The following is a 19092-nucleotide window of genomic DNA, read 5'->3' as shown; positions in this document are numbered from 1 at the left end:
ATGGGAGCTTGCAAGAGGTCCCGGACTGGGAGGACGACTGGCTCGCACAGAAAAATCCTCACGCACCACACTGGCACCACTAGCACTTGGCACTGCACAGACACTAGCACTCGTCACAGCACTGGCACTATTTCCACCCACTGCACTCTTGACCTTCAGTTCTTTAACCTCGGCCATCAGAGACTTATGGTCACTTACCACTGATTCTACTTTATCTCCTAAAGCCTGAATAGCACGCAAAACAGTTGACATATCAGGCGGAGGGCACACAGTAGGTTCGGGGGTAGCCACTACAGGGGTAGGAAAAGGTAGGGGATCATGAGGTGAGGAAAACATAGAAGAGTGAGAAGAACTTCTCCTAGCTCTAGTTCTCTCTAACTTGGATGAATATTTTAAAAGACGTACAAAATCCAATTCCGAAAGTCCGGCGCACTCCTCACACCGATTTTCTAATAGACAGGGCCTGTCCCTACAGTCAGAACAAGCGGTGTGAGGATCTACCGAGACCTTCGGAATACGCCTATTGCAAGACCTACATCGTCTATGGGAGGGAGCTTGCGAAACGTCAGACATCTTGTTTCAAAGAGTAAGTCAAAGGGTGATCCAAAAACAAGCAAAAATTCATTAACCGTTAATCAGAGTTTATATAAAAGCTAACTAGCTAATATAAAAAGGATTCCAGTATGCGACAGCCGTTAATCTAAGAGAATACTTCACCAAATATCCATGAATAAACTCGAAGACCATGAGCGTATCCCAGAACGTCTAGCCGGAAGCACGACAGAGGAATAATTGAGGAGGTGTCAACAACAAATGATTGAGTACCTGGCCACAGGTGGCGCTGGTAAGTACACCCCCTTCTAGTATTGTGATAGCTGGCGTATCCCTCCATAGAATTCTGTCGGGCAACGGAGTTGACAGCTACATGATTATCGGGTAAGTTTAATATTGAAAACAGATATGTCATATATAAACTATTAACAACGTCAAAAAGAGATATGTCATATATAAACTATAAAAAGACTCATGTCGGCCTGGTCAACATGAAACATTTGCTCCAACTTTGAACTTTTGAAGTTCTACTGATTCAACTACCCGATTAGGAAGTTCATTCCACAACTTGGTCACAGCTGGAATAAAACTCCTAGAATACTGTGTAGTATTGAGCCTCATGATGGAGAAGGCCTGGCTATTAGAATTAACTGCCTACCTAGTATTACGAACAGGACAGAATTGTCCATGGAGATCTACAATGTTACAAGGAAAATATGCCTCAAAAATCAACATTTGATAACAACTACACAATTTGAAATGCATTCGCATTAATACCAAGAATAAACTTTTCAAAGTCCATTAACATGCACAGAGGGTAATGCACTAAGGTTTAAACACAGAGGGCAATGCACTAAGGTTTAAACTGGATGCTAAGCAAAATTACCTCATCCTTGACTAGCATAGTAGATATATAGAGTAATCAGAAAGAATGCCTTCAATTTGATTGAAGGCATTTGACTTTTTTTTTACTTTATCCAGCTCAAAATAGTATGAAGACCATATAGAGATCTTTTCTACACTCTCATAAGGCTTGATGACAGAATTGGTTTCAAAACAAAAAGGGAAAATGGGAGCTCAAAGTTTGAGAAGATGGATGGCTAGAAAAAGCAAAGGAAGAACTGAAGAAAAGTGAAAAATAGAAAGTAATGCAGTTGGGGCAGAAGGGATACAGAAACTAAAGGAGTAAACCTCCATGGCCAAAATTGTTTTTTAATTACATACAGTACCTGTATTTAGTGGAGGTAAGGTACTGTATAGTTCTTAATTATCTAAACTGCAATTAAAACCCACTTTCATGTTGTTGTTGCACTTAATTGCAATAATATTAATCTTATTGTTACTTAAAGATGTGTGTCTTTGAAAGGAATAGAAAAGGAGATTATAAAAACATATACTGTATTTTATTTACGAACTGCAATAGTTTACACCATCCTCTCATAAATTTGTTTAAAATTTCAATAAAATTTAGACACCAAAACAACCTTAAAGAAGATAAAATCTTAATCATTCTATGAATTACTCAGAATAAACTAAAAAATTTAAAAATAAACTAAAACGTTAAATTAGATTTTTTTTCAAATGTTAATAGCTACTTGGAGTTTAATGGTAATTTCCTTTTCAAACCTAAAAAAAATTACATAAATAGAATCTTTGAAGATGGAACTCCATTCTTTGTTCAGAAGTTACTAGAATTTGAAGTCTTCCTGACTTGTATCTCGCTGTTATTTCCCGGTGGAGATTTGTTGCAACTGATGTCATCTGGCAAGAATGAAAATGAGAAAGTTACACGTTCAAAAGGTCATTAACATTCTTGCACGAGAGAGAGAGAGAGAGAGAGAGAGAGAGAGAGAGAGAGAGAGAGAGAGAGAGAGAGAGAGAGAGAGAGAGAGAGAGAGAGAGAGAGCAAACTTATTAAGAGCCAAGGTATCAATCATAATTACTAGATCCAACACAAACTTCAGCAATTCTATAGAAATAATACACTGCAGAGAAATTATTTACCTATGAGTAATATAAAATAATAAAAAATTTCCAATAAATACCTTATTCTATTTACCATAAAACATAGCAAATCCATATGTCTTTTGTCTATTAAACATAGAAGATCAGAGTCGTACAATAGACGAGATAACATTTTATCTAACACTAAATAATGGTGATCCTGCAAATGGGAAAAAATTGGGGAGTTCTAAACAGAGCTATAATGTTGGAAAGTCATGAAATTGGCGACAAGTGATTGATAAATACCCAAGGGTCCAGGTGTGGCACAAGTTACCCTACCCCTAATGATCCTCTGTCTGATAGACTAAAGACTGCACTGTCCATACCATGTGTGTGTTTTTGCTTTGTGAGTTGTGTGTTTAGCATTTTAGTGTACTGTACGTAAATGTTATCAGAATCTTAAATTGGTAATTTTTAAGAATACAATGGAAGATGAAATATCATTGGAAGGAGAAAGGATTAATGAGGTGGAACCATGTAAATATTTAGGAAGTATGATCTCCAATACAGGGTCTTTAGAATTAGAGTTTATGAAAAAAGCAAATCAGACAATGGATAGGTCTGGGAACAAGCAAAGACCATGAATGTGGGCATGTATATATGAGTGATGTAGCAGTGATGAACAAAACTACTGCATTTTCTATTGAATATCTTACCCAGTTGCAAATATGAGATGGACTCCTCAAATATCCCAGGTTCCATGTACAATGGCTCGTCAGAACTCTCTAGGCGATTCTGGAATTAAATTTTCATTGATATTACTAATATAAACATTATCATTTTAGTTCTAAGTTGTTCAAGTAGATATCTAATACCCGTAGTGAATAATATACCAAAATAAGACAAGGCAGACATATCAAACCACATAAAAACAGAAATACAGGATGATAAATATAAGATAATTCTATCATCGCCTATTACTAATAAAATAGCTAACAAATTGAGACAGAAAACACACTTGACTGACAGACTAAAGTATTTTCAAACTGAAAATAAAAACATTATTCTACCTACAGAGAAAGAAGGATTTTTTGGTTTAAAATAAAGAATAATGGTACTTCAGGTACTTCAAAGAGACCACCAACATACCCACAGCAGGGATTCGCATCTTGAGCGCAGATGTGGACAAACACTGTGGGTTTACAGTAGAGATAACATCAATTTACATGCTGGAAACCCTTCTTTAACCCTTTAACCCCCAGGCTATTTGGAAATTTCCAACCCTTAACCCCCAGGGGGTTATTTTTTTCCCAGCACATTTTGCAGTATATTTTTTTTTAAATTGCTCTAACAGCCTTAATTTTTGTCATAGAGAGGTCAGGTTGGTCTCATTCTCTTGGAAAATGCTTGATTTTTTTCACAAAATTATGTTATTTTGATAATAAAATAAATTTTTGAATATACTTACCTGGTGATTATAATAGCTGCAACTCTGTTGCTCGACAGAAAACTCTACGGAAAAATTCGCCAGCAATCGCTACACAGGTAGGGGGTGTACTCAACAGCGCCATCTGTCGTTCAGATACCCAGTACTCATTGTAAACAAAGAACTCAATTTTCTCCTCGGTCCACTGTGTCTCTATTGGGGAGGAAGGGAGGGTCCTTTAATTTATAATTACCGGGTAAGTATATTCAAAAATTTATTTTATTATCAAAATAACATTTTTCAATATTTAACTTAGCCAGTGATTATAATAGCTGATTCACACCCAGGGGGGTGGGTAGAGACCAGCAAAATATGTTTACATCATATGAGCTAAGAATTTTTATTTCATTTTAGAAGTTATCAAAATAACTAAACAAAATAACTAGGTACCTGGTAAGGAAGTCGACTTGAACAATTACTCTGCCTTTTTAAGTACGTCTTCCTTACGGAGCCTCGCGATCCTCTTAGGATGCTGAGCGACCCCTAGGAGCTGAAGTATCAAGGGTTGCAACCCATACAACAGGACCTCATCAAAACCTCTAATCTAGGCGCTTCTCAAGAAATGACTTTGACCACCCGCCAAATCAACTAGGATGCGAAAGGCTTCTTTAGCCTTCCGGACAACCCAAAAACAACAATAAAAACATTTCAAGAGAAAGATTAAAAAGGTTATGGAATTAGGGAATTGTAGTGGTTGAGCCCTCACCCACTACTGCACTCGCTGCTACGAATGGTCCCAGAGTGTAGCAGTTCTCGTAAAGAGACTGGACATCCTTAAGATAAAAAGACGCGAACACTGACTTGCTTTTCCAATAGGTTGCGTCGATTATACTTCGCAGAGATCTATTTTGTTTAAAGGCCACGGAAGTTGCGACAGCTCTAACTTCGTGTGTCCTTACCTTCAGCAAAGCTTGGTCTTCCTCATTCAGATGGGAATGAGCTTCTCGTATTAACAGTCTGATAAAATAGGATAAAGCATTCTTTGATATAGGCAAAGATGGTTTCTTAACTGAACACCCTAAAGCTTCAGACGGGCCTCATAAAGGTTTAGTTCGTTTTAAATAGAACTTAAGAGCTCTTACAGGGCATAAGACTCTTTCTAGTTCATTTCCAACCATACGATAAGCTTGGAATATCGAACGATTTTGGCCAAGGTCGAGAAGGCAGCTCGTTTTTGGCTAGAAAACCAAGTTGTAGAGAACATGTAGCCGTTTCAGATGAGAATCCGATGTTCTTGCTGAAGGCATGAATCTCACTGACTCTTTTAGCTGTGGCTAAGCATACCAGGAAAAGAGTCTTTAAGGTGAGATCTTTCAGGGAGGCTGATTGTAGCGGCTCGAACCTGTCTGACATAAGGAATCTTAGTACCACGTCTAAATTCCAACCAGGTGTAACCAAACGACGCTCCTTCGTGGTCTCAAAAGACTTAAGGAGGTCCTGTAGATCTTTATTGTTGGAAAGATCTAAGCCTCTGTGACGGAAGACTGATGCCAACATGCTTCTGTAACCCTTGATAGTGGGAGCTGAAAGAGATCGTTCTTTCCTCAGATATAAGAGGAAGTCAGCTATTTGAGTTACCGAGGTACTGGTCGAGGATACGGATACTGACTTGCACCAGTTTCGGAAGATTTCCCACTTCGATTGATAGACTCTAAGGGTGGATGTTCTCCTTGCTCTAGCAATCGCTCTGGCTGCCTCCTTCGAAAAGCCTCTAGCTCTCGAGAGTCTTTCGATAGTCTGAAGGCAGTCAGACGAAGAGCGTGGAGGCCTTGGTGTACCTTCTTTACGTGTGGCTGACGTAGAAGGTCCACCCTTAGGGGAAGTGTTCTGGGAACGTCTACTAGCCATCGAAGTACCTCGGTGAACCATTCTCTCGCGGGCCAGAGGGGAGCAACTAGCGTCAACCTTGTCCCTTCGTGAGAGGCGAACTTCTACAGTACCTTGTTGACAATCTTGAACGGAGGGAATGCATATAGATCTAGATGTGACCAATCTAGGAGAAAGGCATCTATATGAACTGCTGCTGGGTTCGGGATTGGAGAGCAAAATATTGGGAGCCTCTTGGTCATCGAGGTTGCGAAGAGATCTATGGTTGGCTGGCCCCAAGTGGCCCAAAGTCTCTTGCATACATCCTTGTGGAGGGTCCATTCTGTTGGAATTATTTGTCCCTTCCGACTGAGACAATCTGCCATGACATTCAAGTTGCCTTGGATGAACCTCGTTACTAGTGATATGTTTAGACCTTTTGACCAGGTGAGGAGGTCCCTTGCGATCTCGTACAACGTCAGAGAGAAGGTCCCTCCTTGCTTGGAGATGTACGCCAAAGCCGTGGTGTTGTCCGAGTTCACCTCTACCACTTTGCCTTGAAGGAGAGACCTGAAGCTTTTCCAGGCCAGACGTACTGCCAGTAGCTCCTTGCAGTTGAAATGCATTGTCCTTTGACTCGAGTTCCATATTCCCGAGCATTCCCGACCGTCTAATGTCGCACCCCAGCCTACGTCCGATGCGTCCGAGAAGAGAACGTGGTTGGGAGTCTGAACAGCCAGGGGAAGACCCTCTCTTAGGTTGATATTGTCCTTTCACCAAGTCAGACAAGACTTTATCTTTTCGGAAACCGGGATCGAGACCGCTTCTAGCGTCTTGTCCTTTTTCCAGTGAAAAGCTAGATGGTATTGAAGAGGACGGAGGTGTAGTCTTCCTAGTGACACAAATTGATCCACGGATGACAGCGTCCCTACCAGACTCATCCACAGCCTGACTGAGCAGCGTTCCTTCTTCAGCATCTTCTGGATGGATAGCAGGGCTGGGGGCTGATCGTCTTGTTGTTCAGCAACGTCCTCATCAGAGGGTTCCTCATCCGAAACTGATGAGGAAACGGCAACGGAGTGGGCAACGTCTGGCTCGCTGAATCCGGTCGCACTGGTGGATGCGTGACGGAGCCGGACGCAATATCATGGAACTGCTGCACAGCCTGTGAACTGTCAACAACCATGGGTGCGCGAGGAAGCACAGCTTCAACCCGAGACTGTCTAGACCGTCTGGGTTGTGCAGTCAACACCCTACCGGGTTGCTGAGGTTGACGCACTGCGTCAAAACAAGTCACCTCTGCTGGTTGTTGAACGTCCTGAACGTCAACAACCACCTCCGAGCGTCGCTTAACGTCAACGTGCGGCTGGCAACCCACACTGGGTCGCATCGGTGGAGGAACCACCTCAACTGGCAGACGCGAGTAGGTTACCTCAGCGTCAACAGGGCGCACAACCGACCGGTTGGAAGGTTGTTGGCCAGAAGGTTCTTCTCCGCATTTAAGTCCTCTATCAAGGACGCAAGCTTGGACTGCATGTCTTGCAGCAAAGCCCATTTAGGGTCTACGGGAGCAGGTGTGGCAACAGACGGGGTTAGCGACTGAGGCGGAACCGTTTACCATCCCTGAAAGCCTTGTTATGCGTGACATAATAGTACAGCAAAACTTCAAAGGCTCGACCACAGCTGTGAAGTTGACCTGTAAACAACTTGGAGCGTCTCCTGGCTAGGCGCCAGGGAGAGTCTACCAGAATTGAGAAGTCTATCTGGGCAGAGGCATGAACTCCCAAGCCGAGAACTTCTCTCGTGTCATATCAGACTCTCGCTCTATAAACCAGTTTAAAAGAAGGGAAAGCAAAGGCTGTATCCTCCAAACTCCTGCTGGTGAAAAACCCGTCGCCTAGCCAACGTAACGCTCTCTAGGAGAGCGAGAGAGCACTAGCTTAAAAACAACGGCTTCGAAGTAGCTAGGCCTAGTGTAAGCTCTGACGTTTAGGCGAACGAGGAGCAGCAGTTACAAAAAGATCCGGACGAAGATCCTTAAAAAAATCATCATGATTTAATTAAAGTCCATAGGAAGCTAAGCAGCTTTAGGCTCCTCTCCATCTGACAGAGTCCTCAAGGGAATATCAGTAGGAGGGAGAACAGCAACTTCCTCATCTACAGGAACCTTGTCCGATAAAAGCTGAGTCTCTCACTGGTGCATTAGTAGCGCACCAGAACGCAACATCATGTAACTGCTTGACAGTCTGTGAACTGTCAACAACTGAACTGTCAACCACAACAGGTGCGTGAGGACGCACAGCGTCCACTCGAGACTGCTTTGACTGCCTAGACTGAGCAGTCAAAACAACTCTAGAATGCGGAGGTTGACGCACAGCGTCAAAACAAGTCAACTCCGATTGTTAGTGAACGTCTTGAACGTCAACAGGAGCATCAGCCAGTGGCCTAACGTCCAAATGCGGCTGAAAAACCACACGAGACCGCATCGAGTGTGGTTCTAAACAACCTGACTGACGTGACTAAGCTACGCCAACGTCAACAGTAAGCACAAAGGAACGTTAGGTTGGCTGAAAGCCAGGATATCGATGAGATAAACGGCTAGACTCAACGGACTAATCGGCAGAATAGTCTTCCATAAGGGAGGCAAGCATATAGTGCATGTTTTGCCATACAACCCCTTAAGGATCAACGGAAATGGTTGTGGTAATAGACGAGGGTAACGTCTGTGACCGCAACACTTTGCCTACAAAAAAAGACTCTCGGAGTCTGTGTTTACGCTTTTGTTAGGCGGCGAGCAGTTATCCGATGACTGCATAGGGTCAGAGCTGTCCTAATGGCTGTAACCAGGACGCTGGACCTGTCCTGAAAGGACTGACTTTCGCTTAAGGGCTTCGAAACCTTGTGACAGGTTTCTTATGCGAAAAGCCTACGGATGGCGAGGAGAAACAACATCTCTCTCGTCTTATGGTAGGGGAGATCTTGGTAAGATACACCCGATACCATAGAGGGAAAACGTCTGTTCGTTGGTCAAGGCCTCTCGAACCCATAAGTCGTTTGACATTACTTCTCCCCTGGGCTTGGGAGCTTGTAAGAGGTCCCGGACTAGGTGAACGACAGGCACGAACAGACGAACCCTCGGACGCAACACTGTAACACTTTGCGCCTCGGACGCAACACTGTAACACTTTGCGCCTCGGACGCAACACTGTAACACTTTGCGCATATCACTTTATCACTTCGATTTTCTGTTTTGCACTTATTTCTACCTGAAACACGCAATTCTACCCTTCATTAAAAGGTAGTAATTGCGAAATCAGTCGTATAATGCAAGCTCATAATACCAGCAAAAAACAGAAAACATATTTTAAGATAAAAAGAAAAATCAGTGGCTGGGAAAGAGACTAAACACTAGTTCATATAACTACGTTTTCAATCTCTCACCGCACATAGCCTGGGGACGAGAATAAAAACCTAAAAACGTTTTATCCTTCCTCCCCGTACAGCGACTAGGGACGTGAGTAACACGAGAACGTTACCCGCTTGAACGGAACGTTTTCTCTCCTCTCTCTCCCTCCGTCTCTATCTCTCTCTCTCTTGATTTCGCACCTAAGAGAAGAGCCCAATTATATATCGTCAAAAAAAACATGTTATTTGACTAAAGGAAAAAACTGAAAGGTTTTTCAAATAAAAAGTTCCTTTAAATTAGAATTTAAAACATTTAAGCTAAGAAAGAATGAACAAAACGTCAGAATCGATTTACTCTTACTGCAAAGTGAAACCGTGATACACTCTCTCTCTATCGTAACGATAGAGCGCATGTTGAACGTCCTGAACGTCAACAACTGCGTAGCATAAAAAACTAAACGTTAGTTCATCTTTGAAAACAGTACGAAGACTATCAAAGAAATTCTTTCATAAAATATTACATTTAAAAAGTTTTAAATCCTTAGCTCTTTAAAAGCTAAAGACGATATAAAGGGCTCAACGTTGATTAACTTCGGTTTCCAAGTTAGGACCGCCTACTCTCAGGAAAGGTCTATATAAACAAAGCATTCAAATTTATTTTTATATGTTTATGAAAAATGGAAAGTTAATCGAAGAGGCCTAATAAAGGCGGAGAGATATAAAATATATAGAGGAAAATCTATAACGTGATAAGATAATTACTAAAAGCCTAAACACACTTCCGTCTAAGGGAAGGGTCGGCCATTTAAAAGTGAAAGAAAGTCCATACTCTCTTTGTCACCATAATTAAATCTATCCAAAACGAGTTCAAGGTTTAAGATGAAGATAAAACACCTGCATAGTGAAAGCTCAAAACTAGAATAGTGTACTTCACCAAATAGTTGTGAAAACAAATCCAGTTAGCAACAGCGAATTAGTAGGTCTTGCCGGTAGCCCGACAGAGAAAAAATTGAGTTCTTTGTTTACAATGAGTACTGGGTATCTGAACGACAGATGGCGCTGTTGAGTACACCCCCTACCTGTGTAGCGATCGCTGGCGAATTTTTCCGTAGAGTTTTCTGTCGAGCAACAGAGTTGCAGCTATTATAATCACCGGCTAAGTTAAATATTGAAAAATCAAAAATATGAAAAATGTTATTTTCATTAGTAAAATAAATTTTTGAATATACTTACCCGATAATCATGTAGCTGTCAACTCTGTTGCCGACAGAAATCTACGGTCGGGATACGCCAGCAATCGCTATACAGGTGGGGGTGAACACCACAGCGCCATCTGTGGTCAGGTACTCCAGTACTTCTTGTCAACACCACCTCAATTTTTTCCTCGGTCCACTGGTTCTCTATGGGGAGGAAGGGTGGGTCAATTAAATCATGATTATCGGGTAAGTATATTCAAAAATTTATTTTACTAATGAAAATAACATTTTTCAATATTAATCTTACCCGATAATCATGTAGCTGATTCACACCCAGGGTGGTGGGTGGAGACCAGCATACATGTTAACAAAGAAGCTAAGTATCCCGTATTTTATTTTATTAGTTATTCAAAAATAACATAAAATAAATAAGTACCTGGTAAGGAAGACGACTTGAACCATTACTCTGCCTTTATTAAGTACGTCTTCCTTACTGAACGTAGCGGTTCTCTTAGGATGCTGAACGACTCTTAGGTGCTGAAGTATAAAGGGCTGCAACCCATACTAAAGGACCTCATCACAACCTTTAACCTCGGCGCTTCTCAAGAAAGAATTGACCACCCGCCAAATCAACAAGGATGTGGAAGGCTTCTTAGCCGACCGTACAACCCATAAAAAGTATTCAAGAGAAAGGTTAAAAAGGTTATGGGATTATGGGAATGTAGTGGCTGAGCCCCCGCCTACTACTGCATTCGTTGCTACGAATGGTCCCAGGGTGTAGCAGTTCTCGTAAAGAGACTGGACATCTTTGAGATAGAATGATGCGAACACTGACTTGCTTCTCCAATAGGTTGCATCCATAACACTCTGCAGAGAACGGTTCTGTTTGAGGGCCACTGAAGTAGCCACAGCTCTCACTTCATGTGTCCTTACCTTCAGCAAAGCAAGGTCTTCTTCCTTCAGATGAGAATGTGCTTCCCTAATCAGGAGCCTGAATAGGTAAGAAACTGAGTTCTTAGACCTTGGAAGAGAAGGCTTCTTGATAGCACACCATAAGGCTTCTGATTGTCCTCGTAAAGGTTATGACCTTTTTAGATAGTACCTAAGAGCTCTAACTGGGCAAAGTACTCTCTCCAGTTCGTCCCCCACCAAGTTGGACAGGCTTGGGATCTCGAACGACTTAGGCCAAGGACGTGAAGGAAGCTCGTTTTAGCAAAAAACCGAGCTGCAAGGAACATGTAGCCGTTTCAGATGTGAAAACTATGTTCCTGCTGAAGGCGTGGATCTCACTTACTCTTTTAGCTGTTGTCAAGCACACGAGGAAAAGAGTTTTTAATGTGAGGTCCTTAAAAGAGGCTGATTGGAGAGGTTCAAATCTTGATGACATAAGGAACCTTAGGACCACGTCTAGATTCCAGCCTGGAGTGGACAACCGACGTTCCTTTGAGGTCTCAAAAAGACCTAAGAAGGTCCTGTAGATCTTTGTTGGTGGAAAGATCCAAGCCTCTGTGGCGGAAAACCGCTGCCAACATACTTCTGTAACCCTTAATCGTAGGAGCTGAAAGAGATCTTACGTTCCTTAGATGTAACAGGAAGTCAGCAATCTGGGTTACAGTGGTACTGGATGAGGAAACTGCATTGGCCTTGTACCAGCTTCGGAAGACTTCCCCTTTAGACTGATAGACTCTGAGAGTGGATGTCCTCCTTGCTCTGGCAATCGCTCTGGCTGCCTCCTTCGAAAAGCCCCTAGCTCTTGAGAGTCTTTCGAAAGTCTGAAGGCAGTCAGACGAAGAGCGTGGAGGTTTGGATGTACCTTCTTTACGTGAGGTAGACGTAGAAGGTCCACTCCTAGAGGAAGAGTCCTGGGAATGTCGACCAGCCATAGCAGTACCTCTATGAACCATTCTCTCGCGGGCCAGAGCGGAGCCAACCAACGTCAGCCGTGTCCCTTTGCGAGAGGCGAACTTCTGAAGTACCCTGTTGACAATCTTGAACGGCGGGAATGCATACAGGTCGAGATGGGACCAATCCAGCAGAAAAGCATCCACGTGAACTGCTGCTGGGTCTGGAATCGGAGAACAATACAACGGGAGCCTCTAGGTTATCAAGGTAGCGAACAGATCTATGGTTGGCTGACCCCACAGGGCCCAAAGTCTGCTGCAAACATTCTTGTGAAGGGTCCACTCTGTGGGGATGACCTGACCCTTCCGGCTAAGGCGATCTGCCATGACATTCATATCGCCCTGAATGAACCTCGTTACCAGCGTGAGTTTTCGATCTTTTAACCAGATGAGGAGGTCCCTTGCGATCTAGAACAACTTCCACGAATGAGTCCCTCCCTGCTTGGAGATGTAAGCCAAGGCTGTGGTGTTGTCAGAGTCCACCTCCACCACCTTGTTAAGCTGGAGGGACTTGAAGTTTATCAAGGCCAGATGAACCGCCAACAGCTCCTTGCAATAGATGTGAAGTGTCCTTAGCTCCTGATTCCATGTTCCCGAGCATTCCTGTCCGTCCAAAGTCGCACCCCAGCCCGTGTCTGATGCGTCAGAGAAGAGACGGCGGTCGGGTTTCTGAACAGCCAAAGGTAGACTTCCTTGAGAAGAAAGCTGTTCTTTCACCACGTGAGAGTAGACCTCCTCTCTTCGGAAACGAACTGAGATCGTCTCTAGCGTCATGTCCTTTATCCAGTGAGCCGCTAGATGATACTGAAGGGGGCGGAGGTGGCGTCTCCCTAACTCGATGAACAGGGCCAGCGATGAAAGTGTCCCTGTTAGACTCATCCACTACCTGACTGAGCATCGGTTCCTTCTCAGCATGCTCTGGATGCAATCTAGGGCTTAGTAGATCCTTGGGGCCGACGGAAAAGCCCGAAAAGCTCGACTCTGAAGATCCATACCCAGGTAGACAATGGTCTGGGATGGGACGAGCTGGGACTCCTCAAAATTGACCAGGAGGCCCAGTTCCTTGGTCAGATCCATAGTCCATCTGAGAATCTCCAGACAGCGACGACTTGTGGGAGCAATTAAAAGCTAGTCGTCTGACGGAGCCGGACACAAGATCATGGTACTGCTGCACAGTCTGTGAACTGTCAACCATGGGGAAGCGAGGAAGTACAGCGACAACCCGAAGCTGTCTAGACTGTCTGGGTCGTACAGACAACTCCTTATCGGGTTGCTGAGGTTGCCGCACTGCGTCACAACAAGTCACTTCTGCTGGTTGTTGAACGTCTTCCCAGTGACACACTGACTCCGTAAACAAAAAATCCTCTAACAAGGACTAAGCTTGGACTGCATGTCTTGCAACACAGCTCAAGGTCTATGGGAGCAGGTGTGGTAACAGACGGGGTTAGCGACTGAAGTGGAACCATTACCTTCCCTGGAAGCATGTTATGCTTAAATAAAAGTCCATAGGAGGCTACGCAGCTAAAGGCTCCTCTCCAAATGACAGAGTCCTCAAGGGAATATCAGAAGGAGGGAGAATAGCACTTTCTCATCTACAGGGACCATATCCGAGAAAAGCTAAGTTCTCTCAGTGAGGGTTTCACTGGTGCAAAAGCAGCAGACTAGAAGGCAACGTTATGAAACTGCTTGACAGTCTAGTGAGTTGGCAACAACCAAAGATGTGTGACTGAGGAGCATGCGGTAAGGTATGCAGAGCATGCTGTATGCAGAGCATGCTGTATGTAGAGCATGCTGTAAGGTAAGCAGAGCATGTTGCATGGCGTGCGGCTTATGCTGCATGGGATGAGGCTTATGCTGCATGGGATGAGGCTCATGCTGCATGGTATGAGGCTCATGCTGCATGGGATGAGGCTCATGCTGCAAGGGATGAGGCTCATGCCGCATGCGTTGAGGAGGATGCCGCATAGTATGAGGCTCCTGCCTCATGGGTTGAGACGGTTGCCGCATAGCATGAGGCTCCTGCCTCATGGTTTGAGGAGGATGCCGCATAGCATGAGGTTCCTCATAGCATGAGACTCCTGCCTCATGGGTTGAGGAGGATGCCGCATAGCATGAGGCTCCTGCCTCATGGGTTGAGGAGGATGCCGCATAGCATGAGGCTGCCTCATGGGTAGAGGAGGTTGCCGCATAGCATGAGGCTCCTGCCTCATGGGTTGAGGAGGATGCCGCATAGCATGAGGTTCCTGCCTCATGGTTTGAGGAGGATGCCGCATAGCATGAGGCTCCTGTGAGGTTCCTGCCTCAAGAGTTGCGTCTGCCTCAAGGGTTGAGGAGGTAGCTGCGCAGAGAGAGGCTCATGCTGTGAAGAATGCGGTTGCTGCATGCGTTGAGGCGGCTGCCTCATAGCATGAGGTTCCTGCCTCAAGAGTTGCGTCTGCCTCAAGGGTTGAGGAGGTGGCTGCGCAGAGAGAGGCTCTTGCCTCAAGAGTTGAGACTCTTGCCTCAAGAGTTGAGGTTCTTGCCTCAAGAGTTGAGGTTCTTGCCTCAAGAGTTGAGGCTCTTGCCTCAAGAGTTGAGGTTCTTGCCTCAAGAGTTGAGGTTCTTGCCTCAAGAGTTGAGGCTCTTGCCTCAAGAGTTGAGGCTCTTGCCTCAAGAGTTGAGGCTCTTGCCTCAAGAGTTGAGGCTCTTGCCTCAAGAGTTGAGGCTCTTGCCTCAAGAGTTGAGGTTCTTGCCTCAAGAGTTGAGGTTCTTGCCTCAAGAGTTGAGGTTCTTGCCTCAAGAGTTGAGGCTCTTGCCTCAAGAGTTGAGGTTCTTGCCTCAAGAGTTGAGGCTCTTGCCTCAAGAGTTGAGGTTCTTGCCTCAAGAGTTGAGGCTCTTGCCTCAAGAGTTGAGGTTCTTGCCTCAAGAGTTGAGGCTCTTGCCTCAAGAGTTGAGGCGGTTGCCGCATAGCATGAGGCTCCTGCCTCAAGGAAAGTGGAGGTTGCTGCATAGCGCTGGTACCTGGCAACTCCCAATGCGGCAGCTCACGCATGGAGGCAGGAGGAGCCTCAACATCATACGTCTGGCAGGGTGGACTGCGCAGAGGTGGAGGAGCGCTCGCAGGAGGAGGTGTGCTAACCTTCTCTGCCTGAAACTCCTGCATCAACACCGCAAGCTGAGACTGCATTGTCTGCAGCATAGACCACTAGAGTTTAAGAAAGACAACAACAAACGGAGCTACTGTCCGTTGAGACTGAGGGTCTAAAACAGCTGGTGCGGCAATAGACGGAGTTACTGCCTGTTGCGATACCACCTTGCCTCTCTGGGAGGTGTGCAGTTGTCGTACTGCAGCAAGTCCGAACTGACCCAGTGCTAATGGCACCACCTAGGAGTTGGACTTGCGCGGAAGGGACCGACTTGCACTTAAAAGCTGCAAGATTTGGTCCATGGTTTCTGCGAGAAACCTCTTCCGCAGACGAGGAATAAAAGGGCTCTCTCGTCTTTGTGTGGGTGGGGTGATCACGTCGGCTACGTGAGTTGGTTACACCCGAAACCACGGAGGGAAACGTCTGTTCGTCGATCAAGGCCTGATGAACCCATAAGTCCTTCGACGTTACTTCTCCCCTGCTTGGGAGCTTGTAAGAGGTCCCAGACTAGGCGAACAACTGGCACGAACAGACAAACCCTCGAACGCAACACTGTAACACTTTGCGCTTATCACTTTATCACTTTTGATTTTCTGTTTGCACTTATTTCACTGAACTCGAAACTTTAAGTGGTTTGTACCTGAAACAAGCAATTCTATCCTTCATTTAAAGTTAGTAATTGCGAAAACAGTATTACAATGTAACAGAAAAACATAATGAAAGATAAATAATTCAGTGGCTGGAAAAGAGACTAAACACTAGACCAAATAAACTACGTTTAAAATCTCTCACCGCATAAAGCCTGAGAACAAGAATAAAACTCTAGAAACGTTTACCTTCTTCCCCTAAAGAGACTAGGGAGAAGAGCAAAAACGATAACAACGTTACCCGCTTGAACGAAACGTTTATCCTCCTCTCTCTCCCTCCGTCTCTATCTCTCTCTCTCTCTCTCTCTTGACTTAGAACCTGAGAGATGAGCCCAATTATATATATCGTTAAAACATATTATTGTTAAAGGAAAAAAACTGAAAGATTTCCCAAATAAAAAGTTCCTTTATTAGAATTAAAACCATTTAAGCTAAGAAAGAATGAACAAAACGATAGAATCGTTCTACTCTTACTGCAACGTGACACCGTGAATACTCTCTCTCTATCGTAACGATAGAGCGCAAGTTGAACGTTCTGAACGTCAACAACTGCAGAGACAAAACAAAACGTTAGTTCAACTTTGAAAACAGTACGAGACTATCAAAGAAATTCTTTCAAAAACATTAAAATAGCATAATATGTTAACAGGTAAAAACGAAATGACGGGCTCAATGTTAATTAACTTCGATTCCAAGAAAAGACCGCCTACTATTAGGAAAGGTCGAATATAAACAAATATAAAAATTAATTTTAATAAGTTTATAATAAAAGGAAGTTAATCGAAGAGGCCTATAAAAGGCGGAGAGATATAAAATAAATCTATAACTTTTGTTAAGCAAAATTAAGAAAGAGAGTCTATACTCTCTTCGACACCAACACTTCCGTCTAAGGGAAGGGTCGGCCATTAAAAGTGAAAGAGAGTTCATACTCTCTTCGTCACCAAAATTAAATCAAAAATTAAATCAAATTAATTCCAAAAACTTGCTAAGCTAATGATAAAGCTTCCTGAATAGCGAAGGCTAAACTCTAGAGCAAATACATCACCAAATCGTGAGCAATAACTCCAGAATCAACAGCGTATCCATGTAGGTCTAGCCGGAGGCACGACAGAGGAAAAATTGAGGTGGTGTTGACAAGAAGTACTGGAGTACCTGACCACAGATGGCGCTGTGGTGTTCACCCCCCCCTGTATAGCGATCGCTGGCGTATCCCGACCGTAGATTTCTGTCGGCAACAGAGTTGACAGCTACATGATTATCGGGTAAGATTAATATTGAAAAAAAAAATGTTATAGCATTTTTTTTGCAAGGACGTACCGGTACGTCCATGGGGGTAAAAGGGTTAACCATTCTTTGGATTAGGAAGCCAGGGCAGAATGATTAAGGAAAATATTTCTAATAGTAGAAGCATCAAGCAAAAGCAAACCAAAAAGGTATAGCAAAAGTTTAGCATTTTCCCAAAGAAAAAGAAATTACACTTCATTTTGGCCTTCTGCACTTCTTTAGAGTAACACTCACTGAAAATGAGACTAACCAGCGCACTTGTTGCAGGTTAAATCAACACTGCAGATTCTACCTTTGAAACAAAGAACAAAAATAGTACAGACTTACAGACAATGCAAAACACTATCTAACCCACTAGCCTATATCTATGTTCTTAAGTACAATATACTTGAAATTTAAATCTCAAAGGTCTTACTCATAGAGTAAATCAAGCATTCAAAAACTAATAAGCAATATTTTCGATAATATGGGTTCAACACAGGTTATTGTAGGAGAGCAGCAAAATGTCTCCAAATGACAGTGGCTGAAGTAATGGTGCTAGGATTTCAATATGTGTGGGTGGTACCCCAACACACCAATCCACCATCAATTAATCATACCATCTTACTAAGCCTCAACCGTAGTTTTCCAGTCAAAATAGAAACAAATACAAATAAAAATATCTTTACAAGAAGACTTACTACAGGAGATTAAACAACTTACCGAACCTGGAGTTCGACGTGCAGAAGTTAATCGACCCCTTTTTAACGTAGCTGGAGGAAGAGGAGGAGGGGGAGGAGGAGGAGGGGGAGAGCAGGCCTCCGGAAGTGGACACTTTAAATAAGACATTTGACTTTGAGACATTCCACTTAGCGTCCGAAAGGACACTTCCTTATGACTGACATCATGGCTTGTCCTACGACGGTAGTCCTGTGGTTCGCCTTCCGGAGCTTGTCGAGATCTGTGAGCTTGTTGGCTATCCCCTCCTATTGTGTGCAGACTTGCTGCTAACATAGCAGTAAGGGCTACTGAAAATCATTCAAAACACACAGATTAAAGGGACACAAAAAGATTATGATTATTATAAAATATTAATCCTGGACAGTTAAAAAAGACGAATATTAATTTTACAGAAAGGTTTCAATCAGACAAACAGAATACAGGAATTTTGATCCTGTCCTCTACATTACAGATGATTATGCCTTTTGCCAATGTGCTTTAGCAGCAATGAAATCAATAAGTTGTGTCCTAGCCTACTGTACAGCCCAACATGACGTACATTTCTGTACACAGCACCTATTTGCCAGGGGCCTGCGACACCCCTTCATTCATATACATAGCAGCATTTCAAAATGTGATACACCTCAGGCTATGTTCGTCGTTTGCAGGAAATGTTGTGATGGAAACATCATCTCCTATACCTATTGAGGCAAAGGGCCTTGGTTAGATTTCGCTAGTCGTCTCTATCTTTAGCTTTTAATTCAATACTTCTCCATTCATCATCTCCTACTTCACGCTTCATAGTCCTCAGCCATCTAAGCCTGGGTCTTCCAACTCTTCTAGTGCCTTGTGGAATAAATCATGCAAAATTCCAAGGTTTCAAAATGCACTGAGTAGAGTAACCCTTTTTCAATATGAGAGAGAGAGAGAGAGAGAGAGAGAGAGAGAGAGAGAGAGAGAGAGAGAGAGAGAGAGAGAGAGAGAGAGAGAGAGAGACTCATATCCGACAAAATTATGAACTATCAATCTTTACTGCAAGCCTTTAAA

General features: G+C 43.6%; 1 protein-coding gene across 2 annotated transcripts in view; it reads right to left on the bottom strand.

Annotated features, from left to right (window-relative positions):
- Nucleotides 1–1953: 1953 nt before the first annotated feature.
- The window catches only part of LOC137656054 (uncharacterized), an 82109-nt gene continuing 64970 nt past the window's right edge, over nt 1954–19092 (bottom strand). The window contains exons 10-12 of one of the 2 annotated variants that reach the window (XM_068390230.1): nt 18049–18350; nt 3213–3291; nt 1954–2313 (exon numbers count right to left, since the gene is read on the bottom strand). In XM_068390230.1, coding sequence (XP_068246331.1) covers nt 2231–2313; nt 3213–3291; nt 18049–18350 — 464 coding nt within the window. In that variant the 3' untranslated portion in view covers nt 1954–2230. Of the gene's footprint in view, nt 2314–3212; nt 3292–18048; nt 18354–19092 lie in introns of both variants that reach the window. The other variant, XM_068390229.1, reaches the window with a different exon arrangement.

The sequence above is a fragment of the Palaemon carinicauda genome, chromosome 17 (assembly GCF_036898095.1).
Source record: "Palaemon carinicauda isolate YSFRI2023 chromosome 17, ASM3689809v2, whole genome shotgun sequence".
Taxonomy (NCBI): Eukaryota; Metazoa; Arthropoda; class Malacostraca; order Decapoda; family Palaemonidae; genus Palaemon; species Palaemon carinicauda.
The sequence above is the reverse complement of the archived record's forward strand: the minus strand, read 5'-3'. Positions and strand labels throughout refer to the sequence as shown.